A 25,215-nucleotide genomic window follows, 5' to 3' on the forward strand; every position below is an offset into this window, starting at 1 on the left:
TAAGATAGTTTGACAACTTACTCTAATTTGATTGATAGCCTGAAATGGCTTGATAGCTAGCCATGAGGTCGGGAGATTTGGAAAATATCTAGCTGGCTAGCTAAATCCAACTTCATAAAATTGCTAGGTGGCTAGTATTACAGAGAAACAACAAAACATTTGCATTTGATTTATTCATCAAGAAGGAATCAATATGCTACATAGCTTGATCAAATTAAAATTAAAATAAATAGCAAAAAAATACAAAAACTATAGTAACACAATAAAATAACATTAAAGAGGCTGTATACCAGGAGTACCGGTACAGAGTGAATGTGCAGGGGTACGAGGTAGTTGAGGTAGTATGCACATGTAGGTAGGGGTAAAAGTGACTAGGTAATCAGGATAGATAATAAACAGAGTAGCAGGAGCATATGTGAAGTGTGTGTGTGTGTGTGTGTGTGTGTGTGTGTGTGTGTGTGTGTGTGTGTGTGTGTGTGTGTGTGTGTGTGTGTGTGTGTGTGTGTGTGTGTGTGTGTGTGTGTGTGTGTGTGTGTGTGTGTGTGTGTGTGTGTGTGTGTGTTGGAGTCAGTGTAATATGTGTTAGTGTGTAGGTAGTATCTAGAGTCCTGCCTAACATATCTTTGCCCTGTGGTGCACCTTGGAAGGGCGATATAGGCGGGGTACTCTTTCCAGTCAGTGTGCGGCCTCAGCAAAATACAGCTTACACATCTTTTAAAAAATTATTATGATGAAACGTCAGCTTAAAAATGCATTTTTGTAATTTATTTAATTTATTTAAAAAACGGACATCTGAGGGGGCATGTGCCCTTGTGGCCCTTATGGGCATGACACCTCTTCGTACATGAAAACCTATAGTATCTGCCTTGTTCAACATTCAACTATGTAAATCATTGTCACATACCAGTGGTTGCCATGGTTCTCAGATCCATGTGATAATAAGCTTAGGGGATCTGAATCTTCGGTTCCTCGATGATGATGATGGGAGACTCATGGGTAGGGAGGTAGCCTCTGTATATAGTATACATCTATGCATTGACGGTTAGTTTTCCTAAAACATTTTTAACTCATTAGTGTTGTTTACATCAATGTCCTGTGAACAATTAACCGCTTTGCGTCATTGTATGATCTACTGTATCACTGATCTATGGGGTGATTCATGAGGATGCCAGAAGTGTTCTATCTGATTTCCTATCTCTATGGATCCACCACTCAGGGTTTGTGATGCTCAAACAAGATGGTTCCTCAGTATTTTACACTCTTTGCGATTGATCTATTCCAGCACAAGCTGCTCATTAATTTGTGTTGTGTTTGATTGATTGAGTGGTTGATGTTTTCATGTAAATGTTTAGGTTTTGAAGAGTTAATGTTATTCCTAGGAGAGAAGAGCGGCGGTTGGTGGTTGTCAGGTTGCTACAGTGGCTTGTGAAAGTATTTACCTCCTTGGCATTTTTTCTATTTTGTTGCCTTTTAACCTGGAATTCAAATGGATTTTTTGGGTGTTTGTATCATTTGATTTATACAACATGCCAACCACTTTGAGGATGCAAAATATTTTTTATTGTAAAATAAACAAGAATTAAACTTGAGCGTACATAACTATTAACCCCCCCAAAAAGGCAATACTTTGTAGAGCCACCTTTGCAGAAATTACAGTTGCAAGTCTCTTGGGGGTATGTCTCTATAAGCTTGGCATATCTAGCCACTGGTATTTGTGTCCATTCTTCAAGGCAAAACTCCTCCAGCTCCTTCAAGTTGGATTGGTTCGGCTGGTGTACAGCAATCTTTAAGTCATACCAGAGATTCTCAATTGGATTGAGGTCTGGGTTTTGACGAGGCCATTCCAAGATATTTAAATGTTTCCCCTTAAACCATTCGAGTGTTGCTTTAACAGTATGCTTAGGCTCATTGTCCCGCTGGAAGGTGAACCTCCATCCCAGTCTCAAATCTCTGGAAGACTGAAACAGGTTTCCCTCAAGAATTTCCCTGTATTTAGTACCATCCATCATTCTTTCAATTCTGATCAGTTTCCCAGTCCCTGCCAATGAAAAACATCCCCACAGCATGATGCTGCCACCACCATGCTTCACTGTGGGGATGATTTCTCGGGGTGATGAGCGGTGTTCGGTTTGTGCCAGACATAGAGTTTTCCTTGATGGCCAAAAAGCTAAATTTTAGTCTCTGACCAGAGTACCTTCTTCCATATGTTTGGGGAGTCTCCCACATGCCTTTTGACGAACACCAAATATTCTGCTTATATTTCTGGCCACTCTTCCGTAAATCCCAGTTCTGTGGAGTGTATGGCCTAAATTGGTCCTTTGGACAGATACTCCAATCTCCGCTGTGGAGCTTTTCAGCTCCTTCAGGGTTATCTTTGGTCTCTTTGTTGCATCTCTGATTAATGTCCTCCTTGCCTGGTCCGTGTGTTTTGGTTGGTGGCCCTCTCTTGGCAGGTTTGTTCTGGTGCCATATTCATTCAATTTTTTAATAATGGATTTAATGGTGCTCCGTGGGATGTTCAAAGTTTCTTATATATTTTTAGAACCCAACCCTGATCTGTACTTTTCCACAACTTTGTCTCTGACCTGTTTGGAGAGCTCCTTGGTCTTCATATTGCCGCTTGCTTGGTTGTACCCCTTGCTTAGTGGTGTTGCAGACTCTGGGGCCTTTCAGAACAGGTGTATATATACTGAGATCATGTGACAGATCATGTGACACTTAGATTGCACACAGGTGGACTTTATTTAACTAATTATGTGACTTGTGCCACCAGATCTTATTTAGGAGCTTCATAGCAAAGGGGGTGGATGTCACGTTCTGACCTTAGTTCTTTTGTTTTGTCCTTGTTTTAGTATGGTCAGGGCGTGAGTTGGGTGTGTTGTCTATGTTCCTTTTTCTATGATTTGGTATTTCTGTGTTTGGCCTGGTATGGTTCTCAATCAGAGGCAGCTGTCAATCGTTGTCCCTGATTGAGAACCATACTTAGGCAGCCTGTTTTCACCCTTGAGTTGTGGGTGATTATACGTTCTGTTTAGTGTGTGTTGCACCTGACGGAGCTGTTTCGGTTGTGCTTTTTTTTGTTTCTTTGATAGATGTTGTTCAGTTGAATTAAATAACATGAACGAGTACCACGCCGCGCTTTGGTCCTCATCTTTTTCCACCGACGACCGTGACAGTGGATACATACAGTTGAAGTCGGAAGTTTACATACACCTTAGCAAAATATATTTAAACTCAGTTTTTCACAATTCCTGACATTTAATCCTCAAAAGAATTCCCTGTTTTTGGTCCGTTAGGACACCTCTTTATTTTAAAAATGTGAAATGTCAGAATATTAGTAGAAACAATTATTTATTTAAGCTTTTATTTCTTTCGTCACATTCTCAGTGGGTCAGAAGCTTACATTCACTCAATTAGTATTTGGTAGCATTGCCTTTTAATTGTTTTATTTGGGTCAAACGTTTTGAGTAGCCTTCCACAAACTTCCCACAAAAAGTTGGGTGAATTTTGGCCCATTCCTCCTGACTGAGTCAGGTTTGTAGGCCTTATTGCTCGCACACGCTTTTTCTATAGGATTGAGGTCAGGGCTTTGTGATGGCCACTCCAATACCTTGACTTTGTTGTCCTTAAGCCATTTTGCCACAACTTTGGAAGTGTGCTTAGGGTCATTGTCCATTTGGAAGACCCATTTGCGACCAAGCTTTAACTGTCTTAAGTTGTTGCTTCAATATATCCACATAATTTCCCTTCCACATGTTGCCATCTATTTTGTGAAGTGCACCATTCCCTCCTGCAGCAAAGCACCCCCCACAACATGATGTTGCCACCCCCGTGCTTCACGGTTGGGATGGTGTTCTTCGGCTTAAAAAGCGTCCCCCTTTTTCCTCTTAACATAACAATGGTCATTATGGCCAAACAGTTCTATTTTTGTTTCATCAGACCAGAGGACATTTCTCCAAAAAGTATGGTCTTTGTCCCCATGTGCAGTTGCAAACCATAGGCTGGCTTTTTTATGGCGGTTTTTGAGCAGTGGCTTTTTCTTTGCTGAGCGGCCTTTCAGGTTATGTCGATATGGGACTCGTTTTACTGTGGATATAGATACTTTTGTACCTGTTTCCTCCAGCGTCTTCACAAGGTACTTTACTGTTGTTCTGGGATTTGCACTTTTCGCACCAAGTACGTTCATCTCTTGGAGACAGAACGCGTGTTTATTCTCGCGCACTATTGTTTGTACAGATGAATGTGGTACCTTCATGTGTTTGTAAATTGCTCCCAAGGATGAACCAGACTTGTGGAGGTGAACAATTTTTTTCTGATGTCCTGGCTGATTTCTTTTGATTTTCCTATGATGTCAAGCAAAGAGGCACTAAGTTTGAAGGTAGGCCTTGAAAAACATCCACAGGTACACCTCAAATTGACTCAAATGAATAATAATAATAATAATAATAATAATATTAAAATGATGTCAGTTAGCCTAACAGAGGCTTCTAGAGCCATGACATAATTTTCTGGAATTCTCCAAGTTGTTTAAAGGCACAGTCAACCTAGTGTATGTAAACTTCTGACCCACTGGAATTGTGATACCGTGAATTATAAGTGAAATAATCTGTTTGTAAACAACTGTTGGAAAAATTACTTGTGTCATGGACATAGTGGATGTCCTAACCAACTTGCCAAAACTATAGTTTGTTCACAAGAAATTTGTGGAGTGGTTGAAAAAACTAGTTTTAATCACTCCAACCTAAGTATATATAAACTTCTGACTTCAACTGTATACACGCAGGGCCTCCCGGGTGGCGCAGTGGTTAAGGGTGCTGTACTGCAGTGCCAGCTGTGCCATCAGAGAGGTCCGTTGACCGGGAGGTCCGTTGGGCGACGCACAATTGGCCTAGCGTCGTCCGGGTTAGGGAGGGCTTGGTCGGTAGGGATGTCCTTGTCTCATCGCACACCAGCGACTCCTGTGGCGGGCCGGGCTAACCAAGGTTGCCAGGTGCACGGTGTTTCCTCTGACACATTGGTGCGGCTGGCTTCCGGGTTGGATGCGCGCTGTTAAGAAGCAGTGTGGCTAGGTTGGGTTGTGTATCGGAGGACGCATGACTTTCAACCTTCGTCTCTCCCGAGCCCGTACGGGAGTTGTAGCGATGAGACAAGATAGTAGCTACTACAACAATTGGACACTACGAAATTGGGGAGAAAAAGGGGTAAAATTCACTTTTTCTTTTTCCTTTTTCATTTCACCAATTTGTGCTATTTTGTGTATGTCCATTACATGAAATCTAAATAAAAATCAATTTAAATTACAGGTTGCAATGCATCAGAATGGGGGAAACGCCAAGGGGGTGAATACTTTTGCAAGGCGCTGAATCTTACAATCCGTATCCCGTAGATGCGAAGAGGTGATTCATAGGGTTTCCCCCATCCACAGTTCCCCTATAGCCTACAGTCATTTAGATGTTAGAATTGAAACCGGTTTGATGTCATAATGCTTTGAAATCCGTCATAGACAGCACATTTTCCGGCACGGGATAGAGCCGTCATTATCATTTCCTGAACCATCAGAGTAAGTGAAAATGTTGCATTAAATGGACTGATTCCTATATATTTATTTAGCTAGGCAACCAGTGACCACACCAATGGTTTGAGATACATTTTTAGCAATGTTGATGGTAGGAGTATTTCCAAATGCCAGGCTCTGAATTCATTATGTTGTTTCCCCAATGAAAGTCCCAAAGGTATTCTGAATAGGTGCTGAGTCTGACATTATAACATTTTATAATATCAGAACATTTCTTAATTTCCATCACATTCCCATTGGATTTGGAAAGTGTCTTGTACTGTCAATGATTGGTTGCAAGGGCTGTGGAACCACACCATAATATACATAAGGAGTCAGATCCTTTCACAACCAACAAGCAACTTGCAAGTGACAAATTTAGACTTCCTCACTAAGGTTGCCTAGCAACACAAAGGGTTTGTTTCCAATACAGCTGTTCCCGCGAAAGCAAGGGTTAAAATCCCATCTCCCACTGAACATTGCATGTCTCATTTGGGTGCTATGGGATTGCAAGCGATTGCATCTTTTGTGCCTGTCCTGTCATCTATGGCAAAATCATTAACTTGTTATTGAAGTAGTTTTAGTTAATACAGCCCTTACTCTAGTTGATACAGCTGGCAGTGCTAATGATAATAATCATAGTTGATGTGGTTTAGTTTAATTCTCCCCATCCGTGATGATTATAATAATGGACATATTCTTGCTCCTTCGAGTCCAGCCTGATATCCTGTGCTGCTTGTCTATGTGCTGTGAACCTGGGTGAAGCTGTGAGAGAGAGCGAGAGTGTGTCTGTGAGAGAGAGCGAGAGTGTGTCTGTGAGAGAGAAGTGTGTGTCTGAAAGAGAGAGCGAGAGTTTGTCTGTGAGAAAGTGAGAGTGTGTCTGTGAGAAAGTGAGTGAGTGTGTGTCTGTGCGAGAGAGTGAGTGTGTGTCTGTGAGAGAGAGTGAGTGTGTATGTGTCAGAGAGAGAGAGAGAGTGAGTGTGTCAGAGAGAGAGAGAGAGAGAGAGAGATGTGTGTGTGTGTGTGTGTGAGAGAGAGAGAGAGAGAGAGAGAGAGAGAGAGAGAGAGAGAGAGAGAGAGAGAGAGAGAGAGAGAGTGTGTCTGTGTGTGTTTGTGAGAGAGAGAGAGAGCAAGAGAGAGTGTATGTGTGTGAGAGAGCGAGGGGGAAAGGGATATGTGTGGATCTGGTGCATTGTGCAACCATCCTCATAGTCAGTGACAAGCAGAATCATGTGGGGTGGGCTCTCTCTGTCACCAGCGTGCCTGCCTGCCTGGCTCCGTCCCTACCTTCCTCCCTGCCCAGTCAATCTCTCTCCCTCCCATTGTGACTCGCTATACCACTGGAGCTATTCACTGCTGCTTTTTCGCGCTACAAAACTCGGATACATTTCACATTCACTCTTTCTCCACATTCCCATGAATATTTAAGCAATAAGGAAAAGAGGGAAAATGAAGTCTTTTCTGAATGCCTTGAAGAAAGAAGGTGAGCTGTTGTAGTTGATTTTGGAGGATGTTGATGGCTTTCAATGTTTTGAGTTTGTGATTGAAAGTTTTGTGTGGCATACAGGAGCTGAGACAATGAGTTCTAGACTGTACGTTGTGGTATGCCTTTTAATTGATATGGTAGTTCTAGCTTAACAAAAAATCGGCATGTAGTTTAATAGCAACTGCTCATTAACTAAGGCAATTGTTGAATCACTAATAGTCACCGTTGTATAACTTGTTTTGCTAATGTAAATATTGATGGCTGCTTTCATAATCGCTTCAAAAAGTCTCAAGAGGATGCTAACTATTTTGGCCCTACGGTTTTCAAAGAACACAGCCTGGGAAAGTAATGTCTGTTTACCGGATATACTGTAGAGTGCAACCTAGGTTGTTGGCACTGTAGGTTGATTTGTCGAATGATGATCAATGTCGACAACTCACAATATCTGACTCTGCAAAGTGAACGGACTTTTTGCGACAGGCGAATTGTAAATGTAATCGGACCATTTTTGCAGAAGAGATGGAGTTAAATTGAACTGTCATGCAGACACACCAGAGAACGCATTTGTTAGGATATGTCACTTTGTTAAAGCAGATCCAAGCATATCGCCATAACTTTATTCGCTTTGCCTCTCTTCCGTTGATGGTAGGTCAGTCAGATATCACCGGTTATTGGGAGAGAGGTGAAAAGGGTGTGGGAGCTGTCTTGTTCAGGTAGTGGTGGGTTGGGCGTTTTTCCTTTCCCTTACCTTTCCTCTCTTTATGCCTCACGGGCGTACACTTTATTGTGGATCATTTTCACCGGGTTTTGGAGGTTCACTGCCACGGCTTTACATTGTGCAATCAGGATTTGAATCTTCCTCTGGGGGAATGCGTAGACCTCTTTTTCTGTAAGACGTCTTTTGGAAATGTTTTAAATAGATGACCCTTTTCCTAGGACGGTGTACTGTGATTTTGGCTGTTTTACAAAGCAGTGTCTTCTCTCTCACTAAGTGGCCTGTCTTTGCAGGGTTAAATCATGTGGATGCTGTATATAAGCCTCCTCTTCCTCCTTGGTGTTTAGAAGGCAGCGGAGAAATAAACATCATCATTAATCATGCTTCAGCTGTGCACTGTGAGCTGCTTCAAACACAGGGGAATTCCACCAAGGCTCCTATTATAGCTGGTGTTGAATAGAGTCCTCTCCACAGCCAGCCAGGCTGGCTGTTCTAAGGCCGTGGGCCCAGCGCGTTTGGAGCTCTCCTTGCATCTTCATTGAGGCTCAAGATGCTTAATGCCTCAAGGTTGTTAATTGAAGATGTGTGTGTGCGTGTGCGTGTGCGTGTGCGTGTGTGTGTGTGAGTATTCTGCTTACTGACCTGCTTCTATTTGAGTTTCAAAGGAACAATGACGAATCTGACGTAATACTCTACCATAATGAAACTTGGTCTAATTCCTCCCTCCCTCCCTCCCCCTCCCTCCCTCCCTCCCTCCCTCCCTCCCTCCCTCCCTCTAGTGCCTTTCCGTGAGGCGCCGGCCCAACCTGCCCGGCGCAAGCAAGCCCCACGGAGCACCCTCGCTGCACCACGGCCGACGCTCTTGCGCTCCAACAGCGACAACAACCTGAACGTGAACAACCGGTCACCCCTGCCGTCCCCGAGCCACTCTCCCCTGCGTAGCCTCTCCCCCCGCCGGCCCCAGCAACAGCAGATGCCCAGCCCCAATGGAACAGTCAGGACCATGGGGAAGGGGGCTCCCCGTCCTCCCCGCTCACCTTCCCTGGGGCGCCTGGGGGAGGAAGCACGGAGACAGACCCCTCAGCGACAGCCCAGGTCAGTCACCAACCAGGGTTTGAGTTATACATTGGCTCTTGAGGGCTCCCAACTTCTTTTGCATGTGCCCAAAGTTAAATCGTGTTTTTTTTAGGGTGGGGCCCGGCCCATATTGATATCTCAATACTTATGGGCGGGTCCTGATTTGTTATGGGGCTGCCCAGGTTTACTAGACCTCCTTTTAGTTAAACCATGTCACCAACTTTAGGGTGCGACTGCTATAGGATGTGACTTTCCAATTAGTGCCCTTGGTAGTTTACAGAACCTCTACAAACAGAGTGCAGTTACAAAGAAGGATTTTGGCCCAGAAAATATGTCCCAAATGAGTCCCTGGTGCACATGGCAGCCTGGGGAATAGAGATGGTAGATGTGTGGCGCTCACTGTAGGTCTGAGTCGTCTCTCTCAGGAGAGTGTGGATGTGTGTTCATGGATGTGTGTGGATGTTGGCCCAAAAACAGTCCCTGGTGTTCACTGCATCTTGGGGAGTAGAGATTCTAGATGTGCTCAACCATCGGTCCAATCAGTCACTCTTATGAAAGTGGCAATGTCGGAGTGGGGGTTTCTGTTGCAGACAGGGGAGGGATGGGTTTGTTCTGTTGGGATGAGTGAGGCCCTGCTCAAAAGTAGTACACTATACAGGGAATAAGGTGAGAGGAATTACAGGCAGACAGAGGAGAGGCTTGGCAGTACAGCTGTCCCACTGCGACTTGGTTAATGTGTACGGATTCCCAATGCCAATCGTGACAACTGTTACTCTTCGTGAACAATACCCCAGTCCTACTTCAGCAAACTGCTTTCGGTTGGTTTACTTAATTTGACACTCCAACCCCCCCTACCCCAGATATACCCTGGATCACGGTCTCATCACATATACCCCCCACCCTCCTACTTCACATCTGTCATTGTCACCATGGATGTACCACCAGATTTGAGTTGAGACCATTTTTTGGTCGACGTCAATGACGACGTGTGTTTGCGCGCGAGCGTGTGAATCTCTTCACCATAGCAGGGGGTCTGTGGAGAGCAGAGCAGGCTCAGTAAGTGGGCCACGCCAATTACTCACTGCTCGCCTAAAAGGGAAAACGGAAATTCATCTAAATTGAATATGAATATGACAGATGTCACACAACAAATGATCCTATGGAAATTGTACCTTTTCTTTTTCTCCCCTTCAGCTACCCCGTGTTCAGCCCATGTTCAGCCCGTGTTCAGCCCGTGTTCAGGATTCATAATGAGTTGTTGTGATTGCCTTCACTCGGCCTCCTCTCAGCCAGGTCAGCAGGCCTACTGGTGTATGAATACATTATTACTGGCACCGTTACTGGAGTAGAGCGGTTCAAATGGGACGCCGTTAGTTCCTCCCTAGTTACTGGAGTGGTTGCTATGGCCATTACTGCCATATGGTGCATATGTGTTTTTAGCAGCTCACTAGCTTACTCCATAGTGTGTTAGATGATATCCTCCAACTGCGGACCAAAGCAACGCGCTAACAGCTGTAGTGTATTTCGGATGTGATCTGATAATTGCTGTTTGCTATTACACTCCTGTTGTCCGTGTGGACAACGGTGATTCAGAGGCTAATATAAAACACACTATTTTCTGTATTTAGTTCTAAGGCGTAGATAGTACTTGTGCTAAATAACTGTTCAGGGTTAGAGCCTGCTATTTTAACTGTATTAGATAATTCACCTAGATTATTGCTTTACTTGGAACTGTAGTAGACACTCTATTTTGGTTTACATACTGTGCCTAGAAAGAGAAATGACAAATAGCTCACATGTATAGGCCATTCCTTCTGTTCTTGATTTTGTCATTTTAGCCAACAACTTATCCAGAGCAATGTATAGTAGTGAGTGCATACATTTTTCATACTGGTCCCCTGGGGAAATTGAACCCACAAACCTGGCGTTGCAAGTGCCAATGCTCTACTAACTGAGCCACTCGGTGCTTGTTATAGTTTCATTGAAACGCTGATATATCCTGACATGATACCTTAAAAGAAGCAATTATTTACCATGACAGTGAGTGTTACATGAACACTCTGTTTTTGCCTCAGCATAGCAGGAGATCAGAAATAGACACATTGTGACAATATTCAGACACAACCATTGGCTGATGCTGCTGTTGGAGGACCTATTTTCTTCCTGTTCTTGTTTTGCATAAATACCTCAGCCCACGACTGCCTCTTCCAAATTTAACATCCTTATGTAATCACTGTCTTTGGTTCAGCGTATGAGTGGTGGGTTTGTGCACGCCTCCATCCCAAATGGCACCCTATTCCCTACATATTGCACTACTTTTGACCAGAGCCCTATGGGCTCTGGTCAAAAGTAGTGCACTATATATATATATAGTGCTCAAAAAAATAAAGGGAACACTAACATAACGCATCCTAGATCTGAATGAATGAAATATTCTTATTTAATGCTTTTTTCTTTACATGCGCTGACAACAAAATCACACAAAAATGATCAATGGAAATCAAATTTATCAACCCATGGAGGTCTGGATTTGGAGTCACACTCAAAATTAAAGTGGAAAACACACTACAAGCTGATCCAACTTTGATGTAATGTCCTTAAAACAAGTCAAAATGAGGCTCAGTAGTGTGTGTGGCCTCCACGTTCCTGTATGACCTCCCTACAACGCCTGGGCATGCTCCTGATGAGGTGGCGGCGGATGGTCTCCTGAGGGATCTCCTCCCAGACCTGGACTAAAGCATCCGCCAACTCCTGGACAGTCGGTGGTGCAACGTGGCGTTGGTGGATGGAGCGAGACATGATGTCCCAGATGTGCTCAATTGCATTCAGGTCTGGGGAACTGGCGGGCCAGTCCATAGCATCAATGCCTTCCTCTTGCAGGAACTGCTGACACACTCCAGCCACATGAGGTCTAGCATTGTCTTGCATTAGGAGGAACCCAGGGCCAACCGCACCAGCATATGGTCTCACAAGGGGTCTGAGGATCTCATCTCGGTACCTAATGGCAGTCAGGCTACCTCTGGCGAGCACATGGAGGGCTGTGCGGCCCCCCAAAGAAATGCCACTCCACACCATGACTGACCCACCGCCAAACCGGTCATGCTGGAGGATGTTGCAGGCAGCAGAACGTTCACCACGGCGTCTCCAGACTCTGTCACGTCTGTCACATGTGCTCAGTGTGAACCTGCTTTCATCTGTGAAGAGCACAGGGCGCCAGTGGCGAATTTGCCGATCTTGGTGTTCTCTGGCAAATGCCAAACGTCCTGCACGGTGTTGGGCTGTAAGCACAACCCCCACCTGTGGACATTGGGCCCTCATACCACCCTCATGGTGTCTGTTTCTGACCGTTTGAGCAGACACATGCACATTTGTGGCCTGCTGGAGGTCATTTTGCAGGGCTCTGGCAGTGCTCCTCCTGCTCCTCCTTGCACAAAGGCGGAGGTAGCGGTCCTGATGCTGGGTTGTTGCCCTCCTATGGCCTCCTCCATGTCTCCTGATGTACTGGCCTGTCTCCTGGTAGCACCTCCATGCTCTGGACACTACGCTGACAGACACAGCAAACCTTCTTGCCACGGCTCGCATTGATGTGCGATCCTGGATGAGCTGCACTACCTGAGCCACTTGTGTGGGTTGTAGACTCCGTCTCATGCTACCACTAGAGTGAAAGCACCGGCAGCATTCAAAAGTGACCAAAACATCAGACAGGAAGCATAGGAACTGAGAAGTGGTCTGTGGTCACCACCTGCAGAACCACTCCTTTATTGGGTGTGTCTTGCTAATTGCCTGTAATTTCCACCTGTTGTCTATCCCATTTGCACAACAGCATGTGAAATTTATTGTCAATCAGTGTTTCTTCCTAAGTGGACAGTTTGACTTCACAGAAGTGTGATTGACTTGGAGTTACATTGTGTTGTTTAAGTGTTCCCTTGATTTATTTTTTGCAGTGTATATATATATATAAAGGATGCCATTTGGAACACAGACTGGTGGGTTTGAGCATGTCGCCAACCAGGGTTGGTTGCTGGTAAACAAGGACTTGCTCTTTGTAGTTTGTTGAGGCGGGTAGCTGGTAGCCAGGTCTGTGCCCCAAATAGCACCCGATTCCCTACATAGTGCACTACTTTTGACCAGATCCCTATGGGCCGTGGTCAAAAGTGGTGGACTATATAGGGATTGGAATATGGTGCCATTTGGGACACAGGTCATCAACCATGGTTGGTTGGTGGTAAACAAGGGCGGTTATCTAGCCGGTAGTTGGTAGCTTGTGTCCGATAAACTTCTCACTGGGTTATTTACACCGTCAGCAGTTTTTTAATGATCTATTATTCATCCCGTTCATAAGTTTCTCTTACATCTCATACCGTCCATAGCACACGTGCGCAGTACAATACCCTTGTGTTTTTCCTATTTGGTATATGGCAACGCAAGAGTGTCCCGTTGCTATTTAATGACCCTACACGACACTACAACTATGTAGACACTAAAGTACCCAGACCTGTTTGTTAGCCTAACCTTATCTCCATAGTCTTTCCATCATGCAGCAATCCGGTGCCATTTTCACATTTTGGTTGCATCACAAGTCGCTCTGGATAAGAGCGTCTGCTAAATGACTTAAATGTAAATGTAAATGTAAATGATGCCCACTATTCTAGCAGATCCCCCAGACACTCTTTTTTTCCCCAACTATTACATTTTTTTTCACACAATTGTGTCGACCCCAACCAAACTGTGCTGGCTCCAGCACATTTACAGCAACTATGGTGGATGTGTAACCAAGCCAGCTCAAGACAGCTTGGCTCGGCTCGACACAGTAGTGTGTGTAGAGCCACGGAAGCATCTGGAGGATCTGATGTGACAGCTTGACTGTTAAACAGGCAGTGAGCTGCTGTCAGTCACAGTTGTCTGCCATCTCCACACACACACACACACACACACACACACACACACACACACACACACACACACACACACACACACACACACACACACACACACACACACACACACACACACACACACACACACACACACACACACACACACACACACACACACACACACACACACACACACATACATGTTGCCATGTACAAAGGTCATGTTTTTATGATTTCGACCTACCAGTAAATGAATGGCAGTGACTTGGGGCCTATGCATTTATAGGCTATAAAGTGTGTAACATCTGTAAGTCAAATAAAATCTCAAATTGTGTTGCTGTAGTTACACAAAAAAGTGTTACGTAACGTGAATGTTGGTATTGTTGGTGAGACCCTATCATGCTTTATGGGCTGGCAGGTAATCTAGTGGTTAGAGTGTTGGGCCAGTAACCGAAAGGTTGCTGGATCGAATCCCTGAGCTGACAAGGTAAAAATCTGCCCCTGAGCAAGGCAGGTAACCCACTGTTCCCCCGGTAGGCTGTCATTGTAATTAAGAATTTTGTCTTAAGACTTGCCTAGTTAAATGAAGGTCAAATGTACACACTGCATTGTATTCAGTGTGTGGACTCTGCAGAGTCTCTTTCCAACTTGTCTTGATAGTTTGCTATCGTCAGCACCTGCTCAGACAATGGATGTGTCATGGTTTCCCTTATACTGCTTCACACTCTCAAAATCTACAACCTGAAAGGGTTCTTCGGCTGTCCCCATAGGACTCTTTTTAGCTCCAGGTAAACCCTTTTTGGGTTCCCATGTAGAACCCTTTCCGCAGAGGTTTCTACATGGAACCAAAATGTCATGTTTTGTCTTATATTGTCTTGTCATTTTGCTTTCCCTTCTGTTCGTTTCCCCCTGCTGGTCTTATTAGGTTCGTTCCCTTTTTCTATCCCTCTCTCTCTCCCTCCCTCTCTCTCCTCTCTCTATCGTTCCGTTCCTGCTCCCAGCTGTTCCTATTCCCCTAATCAATCATCTAATCTTTTCACACCTGTTCCGTATCTTGCCCTCTGATTAGAGTCCCTATTTCTCCCCTTGTCTTCCGTTTCTGTCCTGTCGGATCCTTTTATATTGTTCGCCGTGCTGTGTCTTGTTTCCCTCAGATGCTGCGTGTGAGCAGGTGTCTGAGTCTGCTACGGTCGGTGCCTTCCCGAGGCAACCTACAGTTTATGGTCGAGTCTCCAGTCTGTCCTCGTCACTACGAGTGGAATTAGTTCTTTATGTTTTGTTTTCTGCTCTGATTTGTCTAGGAGTATTGCCTATTTCCTTTACTGGAATAAAGACTCTGTTTTCGCCAAGTCGCTTTTGGGTCCTCATTCACCTGCATAACAGAAGGATCCGACCAAGAATGGACCCAGCGACTATGGATTCTCTCTACTCTACTCTCGAGTTCCAGGGAGCGATGCTCGGCAGACACGAGCAGGAATTGTCTGCTGCTCGGCATGCCGTTGAGACCCTGGCCGCTCAGGTCTCCGACCTCTCAGGACAGTATCAGAGTCTTCGTCTCGTGCCACCAGCTACTTCCGGGTATTCCGAGCCTCCGGAACCTAGGGTTAATAACCCACCATGTTATTCTGGGCAGCCCACTGAGTGCCGCTCCTTTCTCACCCAGTGTGATATAGTGTTCTCTCTCCAACCCAACACATACTCAAGAGAGAGAGCTCGGATTGCCTACGTCATATCACTCCTTACTGGTCGGGCTCGGCAGTGGGGCACAGCTATCTGGGAGGCAAGCGCTGAGTGTACTAACAATTATCTGAACTTTAAAGAGGAGATGATAAGGGTTTTTGATCGTTCAGTTTTTGGGAAAGAAGCTTCCTGGTCCTTGTCTTCCCTATGTCAAGGTAATCGATCCATAACGGATTACTCTATAGAGTTTCGCACTCTTGCTGCCTCCAGTAACTGGAACGAGCAGGCGTTGCTCGCTCGTTTTCTGGAGGGACTCCACGCTAAGGTTAAGGATGAGATTCTCTCTCGGGAGGTTCCATCCAGCGTGGATTCTTTGATTGAACTCGCTATTCGCATTGAACGACGGGTAGATCTTCGTCACCGAGCTCATAGAAGAGAGCTCGCGTTAACTGTGTCTCCCCTCTCTCCGACACTACCATCTTTCCCCACTGTCTCAGGTGTTGAGCCCATGCAGCTGGGGGGTATTCGCATTTCGTCTAAGGAGAGGGAACGGAGAATCACCAACCGCCTCTGTCTCTATTGCGGTTCCGCTGGTCATTTTGTCATTTCATGTCCAGTTAAAGGCCAGAGCTCATCAGTAAGCGGAGGGCGACAGATAAGCGCTACTAGACGGTCCTCTCCGTCAAGTACCTGTACTACCTTACCGGTCCATCTACGCTGGACCGGATCGGCAGCTTCCTGCAGTGCATTAATAGACTCTGGGGCGGAGGGCTGTTTTATGGACGAAGCCTGGGCTCGGGAACATGACATTCCTCTCAGACAGTTAGGGGAGCCCACGGTCATGTTTGCCTTGGATGGTAGTCCTCTCCCCAGTATATTATGTGAAACACTACCTTTAACCCTCACTGTATCTGGTAACCATAGTGAGACCATTTCTTTTTTGATTTTTTGTTCACCTTTTACACCTGTTGTTTTGGGTCATCCCTGGCTTGTGTGTCATAATCCTTCTTTTGATTGGTCTAGTAATTCTATCCTTTCCTGGAACGTTTCTTGTCATGTGAAGTGTTTAATGTCTGCTATTCCTCCTGTTTTTTCTGTCCCCTCTTCTCAGGAGGAACCTGGTGATTTGACAGGAGTGCCGGAGGAATATCATGATCTGCGCTCGGTCTTCAGTCGGTCCAGAGCCAACTCCCTTCCTCCTCACCGGTCGTATGATTGTTGTTCTGATCTCCTCAAGAAGCGTTTTGCATCCGCTCCTATCCTTGTTGCACCTGACGTCACTAAACAGTTTATTGTTGAGGTTGACGCGTCGGGGCTGGGCGTGGGAGCCATTCTGTCCCAGCGCTCCGATACTGACGATGGGGTCCACCCTTGTGCGTATTTTCTCATCGCCTGTCACCGTCGGAACGTAACTATGATGTGGCTAACCGCGAACTGCTCGCCATCCGTTTAGCCCTAGGCAAATGGCGACAGTGGTTGGAGGGGGCGACCGTTCCTTTTGTCGTTTGGACTGACCAAAAGAACCTTGAGTACATCCATTCTGCCAAACGACTGAATGCGCGTCATGCTCGTTGGGCGTTGTTTTTCGCTCGTTTCGAGTTCGTTATTTCTTATTGCCCGGGTACTAAGAACACCAAGCCTCATGCTTTATCCCGTCTCTTTAGTTCTTCTGTGGCTTCTACCGATCCCGAGGGGATCCTTCCTGTTGGGCGTGTTGTCGGGTTGACTGTCTGGGGAATTGAGAGACAGGTTAAGCAAGCACTCACGCACACTGCGTCGCGCGCGCTTGTCCTAGTAACCTTCTTTTCGTTCCTGTTTCTACTCGTCTGGCTGTTCTTCAGTGGGCTCACTCTGCCAAGTTAGCTGGCCATCCCGGCGTTCGGGGTACGCTTGCTTCTATTCACCAGCGGTTTTGGTGGCCTACTCAGGAGCGTGACACGCGCCGTTTCGTGGCTGCGTGTTCGGACTGCGCGCAGAATAAGTCTGGTAATTTTTTTCTGCTTCTGCTCCTGGTCTTGCTGGGTCTCAGTCTGTTCCCTGCCATCGCATCTCTCCTGTTCTTGTTCCTGCCCTTGCTGTGTCTCAGTCTGTCCCTAGTTGTTACTCTCCTGGCCTGTTTGGTCCTGTTTGCTCTAAAGCTTTCAGTTCTCTACCCGTGTCTCATTTTTTTTTTAGAGTAGTACCCTAGTTTCCCTTTTTATCGTTTTCCGTTACGGTCCTGAGGAGAGGAGTTGGGTTCTTTCTCGGGACGTGCTGGACCGTTTGTGATTTATGATTTCCTCCGTTGCCGCCAGTGTTCCTCCTCGAGTGCGCCAGGAGGCGCTCGGTGAGTGGGGGGGTACTGTCATGTTTTGTCTTATATTGTCTTGTCATTTTGCTTTCCCTTCTGTTCGTTTCCCCCTGCTGGTCTTATTAGGTTCGTTCCCTTTTTCTATCCCTCTCTCTCTCCCTCCCTCTCTCTCCTCTCTCTATCGTTCCGTTCCTGCTCCCAGCTGTTCCTATTCCCCTAATCAATCATCTAATCTTTTCACACCTGTTCCGTATCTTGCCCTCTGATTAGAGTCCCTATTTCTCCCCTTGTCTTCCGTTTCTGTCCTGTCGGATCCTTGTATATTGTTCGCCGTGCTGTGTCTTGTTTCCCTCAGATGCTGCGTGTGAGCAGGTGTCTGAGTCTGCTACGGTCGGTGCCTTCCCGAGGCAACCTACAGTTTATGGTCGAGTCTCCAGTCTGTCCTCGTCACTACGAGTGGAATTAGTTCTTTATGTTTTGTTTTCTGCTCTGATTTGTCTAGGAGTATTGCCTATTTCCTTTACTGGAATAAAGACTCTGTTTTCGCCAAGTCGCTTTTGGGTCCTCATTCACCTGCATAACACAAAAAGACTGTTCCTATGGGGACAGCGGAAAAACCCTTTTGGAACCCTTTTTTCTAAGAGTGTGAAGGATAGGAGACTATGCTATGCTATGCTATGCTAGCCTATCCAGTTGGCACGAGGGATGCCTTTGGCTGTGACTTCGACAGAAATAGTGATTCACTTGGTATGAAATCTAATCTCGGTTCGTTTGGTCTGCGGAATCCGGGTCGGATGCTTGATTAAAACCATTTACGTTCACGCAGTCTGACAAGGTATAGTCCCTGCCTACAGTTAAGCGGAGGAGGCTGTGCTACACTAGGTACCTACAGTGATGCTAAGTTAGTTAGCTTGAGGGATGCCTTTGGTTGTGACTTTGACAGGGTCTCTATAGAGTCTTAATGAAGCACCAGCCACTGAGGGCATGTATAGCTGGAATTCTCCTCTGGCCCACTTTCTCTCTCTCTTTCTCTCTCTCTCTCTCTCTCTCTCTGCCGCTCTGATGGCCTCTATCGCCGTGTGTGTGTGTGTGTGTGTGTGTGTGTGTGTGTGTGTGTGTGTGTGTGTGTGTGTGTGTGTGTGTGTGTGTGTGTGTGTGTGTGTGTGTGTGTGTGTGTGTGTGTGTGTGTGTGTGTGTGTGTGTGTGTGTGTGTGTGTGTGTGTGTGTGTGTCATGCTGTGTCCCTGGGCTAGCAGGTGGAGCAGCGAGGTGGGTAGGCTCTCATCCCCCAGGCCGAGCACAGGAAGTGAACATACCAGGACATCACATATCACTGCTCTGCTGCTGCCTTGGTTGTCAGACGTTTACAGTACACCATCCCCATCATCTCCATGAGTACAGCATGTCATCTGTGGCGCTTCAAAATGTGTTGTCATTTTGGGTGTAGATCTTGTTGAATTACACTGTGTTCATATCAGTGACATTGACAGATGAAAAATGTTTACCCGTTTTAAGTCTAAACACAGTCCACAAAGTACTTTCTATGCAAATTAGCTTTGCTGTACAAGGCTCTTGTGCTAAATACACAAGAGAATCTCAATTTGGGGCCCTTAACTTCGTACTGTATTGCAGAAGACATTGTAATGTTTCCATCTACATCCTCTGCCCCTGTGTCATTTCTCTCTACAAAGCAGGTGAATGCCAAGAGCTCTGCAGATAATAGCTCTGATTGGTTTCCCTGTTCTCCTCATTGTGTTGTAGAATATATGATGTGTGCAGAGAGTAGGTCTGGACCAGAAGCTGGGATAGGAGTGGTAATAGGGCCCCTGTTGAGGGACTCAGACACTGTACTGCAACTCCAAACAACCAAATGGACAGAGAGAGTTTGCTGCTTTAATTAGCTAGAAGGAGCATTCGTATTCAACAGGGGAGAGCATCGTTACTGTGTCAGGCTTCAATATAAAGCTATGTCCAATGGATTGTAAACATATACGAGTGGACCATCATAGTAATTATATTGTCCAAGCACTATCCAATCATTTGATAAATTGGTGTTCTGAGATTTGTAAACATTCAGGCAGAATTGGTTAAAAAAAAGAGTAATGTCTCTCAATTGCTACATATTTCACTTCTCCACGCTAACGAATGTCAGACTTTTGAGTGGGGAATGGAATATATCAACATCAAATGGATGATCAACGCAGATTTGATGATACTCCTGTCATTAGTGTGGATAATGAGCCTGTTCCAGCTCTGATCTCCTATTGTAGGCTGTCAGTTTTACAGCAGTCCAACAGAGGGGGCCATTGTACAACCTTTCATTCCTGTCAGTGAATTGCCTCAGCTGCTATGTGCTGCTCATTGAGTAGAGTAGCGTTCACTAAATACTAGGGATGTGACGATCATGGAATCTTGTTGACAACTATTGGTCACCGTTATAAAATATACTAAATAAATAAATACAAAATAATGACTGGACTCAACCACACATGACATCTTTTTGAATGCCCGGGTGTCCCGTCTTCAGTCAGCTGTTCTTTCCAAACAAAATGATATTTTTTTCCACCTCTTGTCTCTCCTTATGTCGGGTGTTATAATGTAAACCAAGCTTACTTTTACTTTGCAGTTTTTCGACTTTAAAAGGAAGTTGATGATTTTTATTTTTGAATAATGCTATTATTAAAACGCTCATGACAGTCATCCATAATCTGCAGTTGCACGGTTATAGAGCCCTACTAAATACATACCCATATAATTTCACTGTTATGTGAAAATATGTACCTTATATGTACCTATGCCCTTTTTTCTCTTCCCTATCCTGTTCCCGAATATGCCCCCCCACAGTATACCGTTTAAAGGGGGCAGAGGCTGCTAAAGTGTGCTTTATACCAAAAGGCTGTGCTCCATTTAATAAAATCACTGTATGTGACCACAAAAAAAAGTATGTTTCTATTTTTGTGACTACGGACTAACCTTCCCCTAACCTCAATCTTTTCCCCCTCTCCCTCTCCAGCCCACACAGGGGTCGGGAAGCTTTCTCTGATGGCATAGACAGCCAGGGGCCCAAGCGTAAGCTGTACAGTGCTGTGCCAGGCAAGCACTATGTGGTGACCCAGTCCTACCAACCACAGGCCGAAGGAGAGATCCCCCTGTACAAGAACGACAAGGTCAAAGGTAAACATCCAGGTCGATCTATGCTGTATCCCAGAGCGAAGTAGTGTTTTAATTGGGACACATTTTCTACTGCTTGAGTACTGGGCGTTCTTATAGTATAATGGCTCTCAAATACAGTATAGGCGCCGGTACAGTACATTTGTATTAGTTCCGGCACCTTTTTCATTTCACTTTAAGCACTGGGGAGAGAGATATTCGAGGCAACCACTCAGAAGGATGTCATTAAGAAGTCCATCAGTAACCTGCTTAGATTTAGGTAAATGATTCTTCCCAACTAAGTAACCAGTTAAAAGCAAGACACTTATGCAAAAGACTGCAGTGCATTGTATTTACTCTAGTTATTTACTCTCACTTCTACTCTAGTTATTTCTAACATCGGTGGTAGCTTTGTTTCTTAGGGAAAAGGACTATTTCGTTCACGGGTGTGTTTTTCCTCGGTGCTTTTTGAGTTTTAAAATTCAATTGTGCCTTTTCAAAGGTTACATAGTATTTACCTGTCAGGTTGTCATGTTGGGTACGCTGGAGTGGCATTGAAGACACCACAGGCACATTGGTGGAGTGGAGCTGGGGTCTTTTTAGATTAATAATGACTAATGCAGTCAATTCTTCTTTTACATACTACTATTTACATTTTTCTTACACAGTCTTTCCCCCCTTGTCTCACTCCCCCTTCCCCACCCTCACTCTTTCTCTCTTTTCACCCACCCTTCCCCTCCTCTCTCTCCCCCTCCCAGTGCTCTCCATAGGGGAAAATGGTTTCTGGGAGGGCAGTGCCCGTGGTAACTTGGGGTGGTTCCCAGCAGAGTGTGTGGAGGAGAACATCCCTAACCAAGTCCAAGAGGAGAAACCATGTAAGTCCTCGGTGTGTGTGTGTGTGTGTGTGTGTGTGTGTGATCCCTAGCCAGGCCCACTAGGAGAAGCCTCCTCTCAAGACAGATCACCACGCTGTTCTAAATCACTTCTAAATCTCCGCTCGCAGCGCCACGAGGATTGATGTTTTATTGATTGGTAGAACAGTTGTTAGTGTAAAGTCGGATGCCAAACGGCCTCATTTTTCGCCTCACGCATCCCGTCCCTCTCCTCCTCTACAACTCAATAGGGCTCCATTATATGAATGAAGGAAGGAAATGGACCTTTATAACAAGAGTTATTTCGTGACCTATCGTTTTATTCAAACACACACACTCCGTTTCTTCAAAGAAAAAAGCAATCAGATTCTTGTGAGATATTTTTCTCCTGTGCTCGGTCTCAGCTTTAGCTCTCTTATGCTTCGATAACCCTCTGAATATGTGAAGTGCCTTCTGGCCATGGCAGGCTGGTAATGCAATTAGCACTCAGCAGCATGGACACAGTCCACAGCCTACACATGCGTTCTCTCACAACACAGTGTTTGCGTGGATCATTTGCATTCAGTAGGCTAAGCCACAGGGTACATGCATTTACAGTAGCCTATCTTTGCCTGTACAGTAGCGGGCATGTTCAATACATGCGTAACCTGTTTATTTCACGCTTGGTTCCTTGACCTCTCCTAGTATGTCATTCTGGATTATGGGTAGAGAGAGCCACACTGATACCTGAGACTAGACTACAATGCAGCTGTAGTACTGTAGTGAAGATGTTAAAATGTCTGAGATGTTGGCTGGTAGACTGCTTTCTTCCTTTGCATTTGTGCATGTACAGTATTTTTGTACAGTTTGTGTGTGTGTGTGTGTGTGTGTGTGTGTGTGTGTGTGTGTGTGTGTGTGTGTGTGTGTGTGTGTGTGTGTGTGTGTGTGTGTGTGTGTGTGTGTGTGTGTACTCTGTGTGTGTGTGTGTGTGTGTGTGTGTGTGTGTGTGTGTGTGTGTGTGTGTGTGTGTGTGTGTGTGTGTGTGTGTGTGTGTGTGTGTGTGTGTGTGTGTGTGTGTGTGTGTGTGCATACTACGTGTGTGTGTGTGTGTGTGTGTGTGTGTGTGTGTGTGTGTGTGTTTGTGTGTGTGTGTGTGTGTGTGTGTGTGTGTGTGTGTGTGTGTGTGTGTGTGTGTGTGTGTGTGTGTGTGTGTGTGTGTGTGTGTGTGTGTGTGTGTGTGTGTGTGTGTGTGTGTGTGTGTGTGTGTGCCCCTTGCTCCTGGGGGCAACATTCTGTTGAAAGTTATTTTGGTCCAAATAAATGCCTTCCACATCAGTGCAGCCAGTGTTCAGTAGCTTATGAGGCCATGCAGCTCTGCTCAGGCCAGAGGGGATAAGGGCTCTCTTGAGTTTAAAGCACACCATGATTGCATGATCCGGCTGCACTGATGTACTGACATAATAGTAAGGCAGCTATTGAAACGCTTAAAGGGATAGTGCGAGATTTTGTCAAACTATTTTCGACCTACCCAAATTCAGATGGACTCATGGAGACCATTTGTATGTCTCTGCATGCGGTCCTAAGGAAGTTTCTAACTGGCGTCAGCGCAATGACTGGAAGTCTACCGGAACGGCTAGCATGCACATCTACCTCTTACTTCTCTCTGAATATGTGAAGGGCCTTCTGGCCATGGCAGGCACACACACAATTAGCCCTCAGCAGCAAGGACACAGTCTACAGCCTACACATGCGTCCTTCACAACGCAGTGTTTGCATTTAGTAGGCTAAGCCACAGGGTACGCGCATTTTACGGTAGCCTATCTTTGCCTGTACAGAAGCGGTTGTGCGGACCTCATACATGCTATAACCTGTGTGTTTCACCCTTGGTTCCCTGACCTCTCCTAGTGTGTCTTCTGGATTATGGGTAGAGAGAGACATGAACTTTTACTATGTTACGTCTATGCCTGAGTCCAGGTTGATCTTGCGGGAGTTGCTGTTCCACAACTACCGCATATCAACCAATCAGCATCCAGGATCCAAACAACCGTTTTATAACACATTATCAAAAGCAGCAGTCGAATAAAGCGATACTTCAACGCTTCCACTTTCGCCATCACTGTCTTATCAATCTTCTTGAACAACAAAATAATATACAGGATTCCCACCGAGGACCAAAATATATGATGTCACTATTGTAGGTCATTTTGCATAAAAGTGTCTTCTAAATGGACTGTTAGGAGGGTGGTGTACAGAAATAAATTAATGATGTTTTAAATTAGAAGTCAGGCAGGCTTGAGAAGCATTGGCAAACCATCTGTGATGCAATTGGCTGGGAGGGTCTGGTGTGTGTGTGTGTATGTGTGTGTGTGCGTGTGTGTGTGTGTGGCATCACAATATGAGTCATTATGATGTCATTCTGCCTGCTACTCCACTCTGACAGAACACTGATATGCCATTGAATGTTCCAGACCCTCATGTTTGTGTGTTTGTGTTCCAGTGTGTGTTTGTCTGTTCCAGACACTTACCTGTGGCTTATATAGTATCAGTATATAGTATCAGAACAATGTGCAGTGACTGGAGAGGTCTCTTGATAGGAGAAGGCTAGCTTTGGTGTTTACCCCTTAAAATGTGTATTGGCCTAAATGTATTTAATGTCCAATAATGTCTATACTGAACAAAAATATGAACACAACATGCAACAATTTTCAGGGAATTAGTCAACTGAAATAAATGATCTTGGCCCTGGGCAGGGGTGCAGGCATGGGTGGGCCTGGGAGGGTATAGGCCCACCATTGTGGGAGCCAGGCCCATCCACTGGAGAGCCAGGCCTAGCCAATCAGATTGAGTTTCTCTCCACAAATGAGCTTTATTACAGACATAAATACTCCTCAATTTCATCAGCTGTCCAGGTGGCTTGTCACAGACGGTCCTGTGAAGGTCCTGGGCTAGCGTGGTTACATGTGGTCTTTGGTTGTGAGGCAGATTGGATGTACTGCGAAATTCTCTAAAATGACGTTTTGCCAGCGGCTTGTGGTAGATAAATTAACATAAAAGTATCTGGCAACTGCTCTGGTTGCCAGTTGCACTCCCCCCTAAAACTTAAGAAATCTGTGGCATTCTATTGTGTGACAAATCCGCACATTTTAGATTGCCTTTTATTGTCCCAAGCACAAAGTGCACCTGTGTAATGATCATGCTGTTTAATCAGCTTGATATGCCACACCTGTCAGGTGGATGGATTATTTTGGCAAAGGAGAAATGCTCACTAACAGGGATGCAAACAAATGTGTGCATATGCAACATTTCTGGGATCTTTTATTTCAGCCCGTGAAACATGGGACCAACACTTTACATGTTACGTTCAGATTTTTCTTTTGTTTATTTGTGAATCCTGAAAGACCTACTTGCTGTACTCAGTGACTGGACAGAGTCAATGACAATGACATTTTGACCGAATCTGTCAATTATAGCAGTCCGTGCTACTGTACAAATGCAGTTTGTGAAGGATATGATAATTCACTATTTGGCAATGCAAT

The 25,215-nt window shown here is 45.3% G+C and overlaps 1 protein-coding gene across 3 annotated transcripts in view; it reads left to right on the forward strand.

Annotated features, from left to right (window-relative positions):
• shank2b (SH3 and multiple ankyrin repeat domains 2b) overlaps positions 1–25,215 on the forward strand; it is a 162,576-nt gene that overhangs the window by 58,879 nt on the left and 78,482 nt on the right. For all 3 annotated transcript variants that reach the window (XM_046312842.1, XM_046312850.1, XM_046312857.1), the window contains exons 12-14: positions 8,535–8,850; positions 20,692–20,852; positions 21,587–21,703. In XM_046312842.1, coding sequence (XP_046168798.1) covers positions 8,535–8,850; positions 20,692–20,852; positions 21,587–21,703 — 594 coding nt within the window. The remainder of the gene's footprint in view (positions 1–8,534; positions 8,851–20,691; positions 20,853–21,586; positions 21,704–25,215) is intronic.

Source organism: Oncorhynchus gorbuscha, linkage group LG02 (genome assembly GCF_021184085.1).
Source record: "Oncorhynchus gorbuscha isolate QuinsamMale2020 ecotype Even-year linkage group LG02, OgorEven_v1.0, whole genome shotgun sequence".
Classification (NCBI taxonomy): Eukaryota; Metazoa; Chordata; class Actinopteri; order Salmoniformes; family Salmonidae; genus Oncorhynchus; species Oncorhynchus gorbuscha.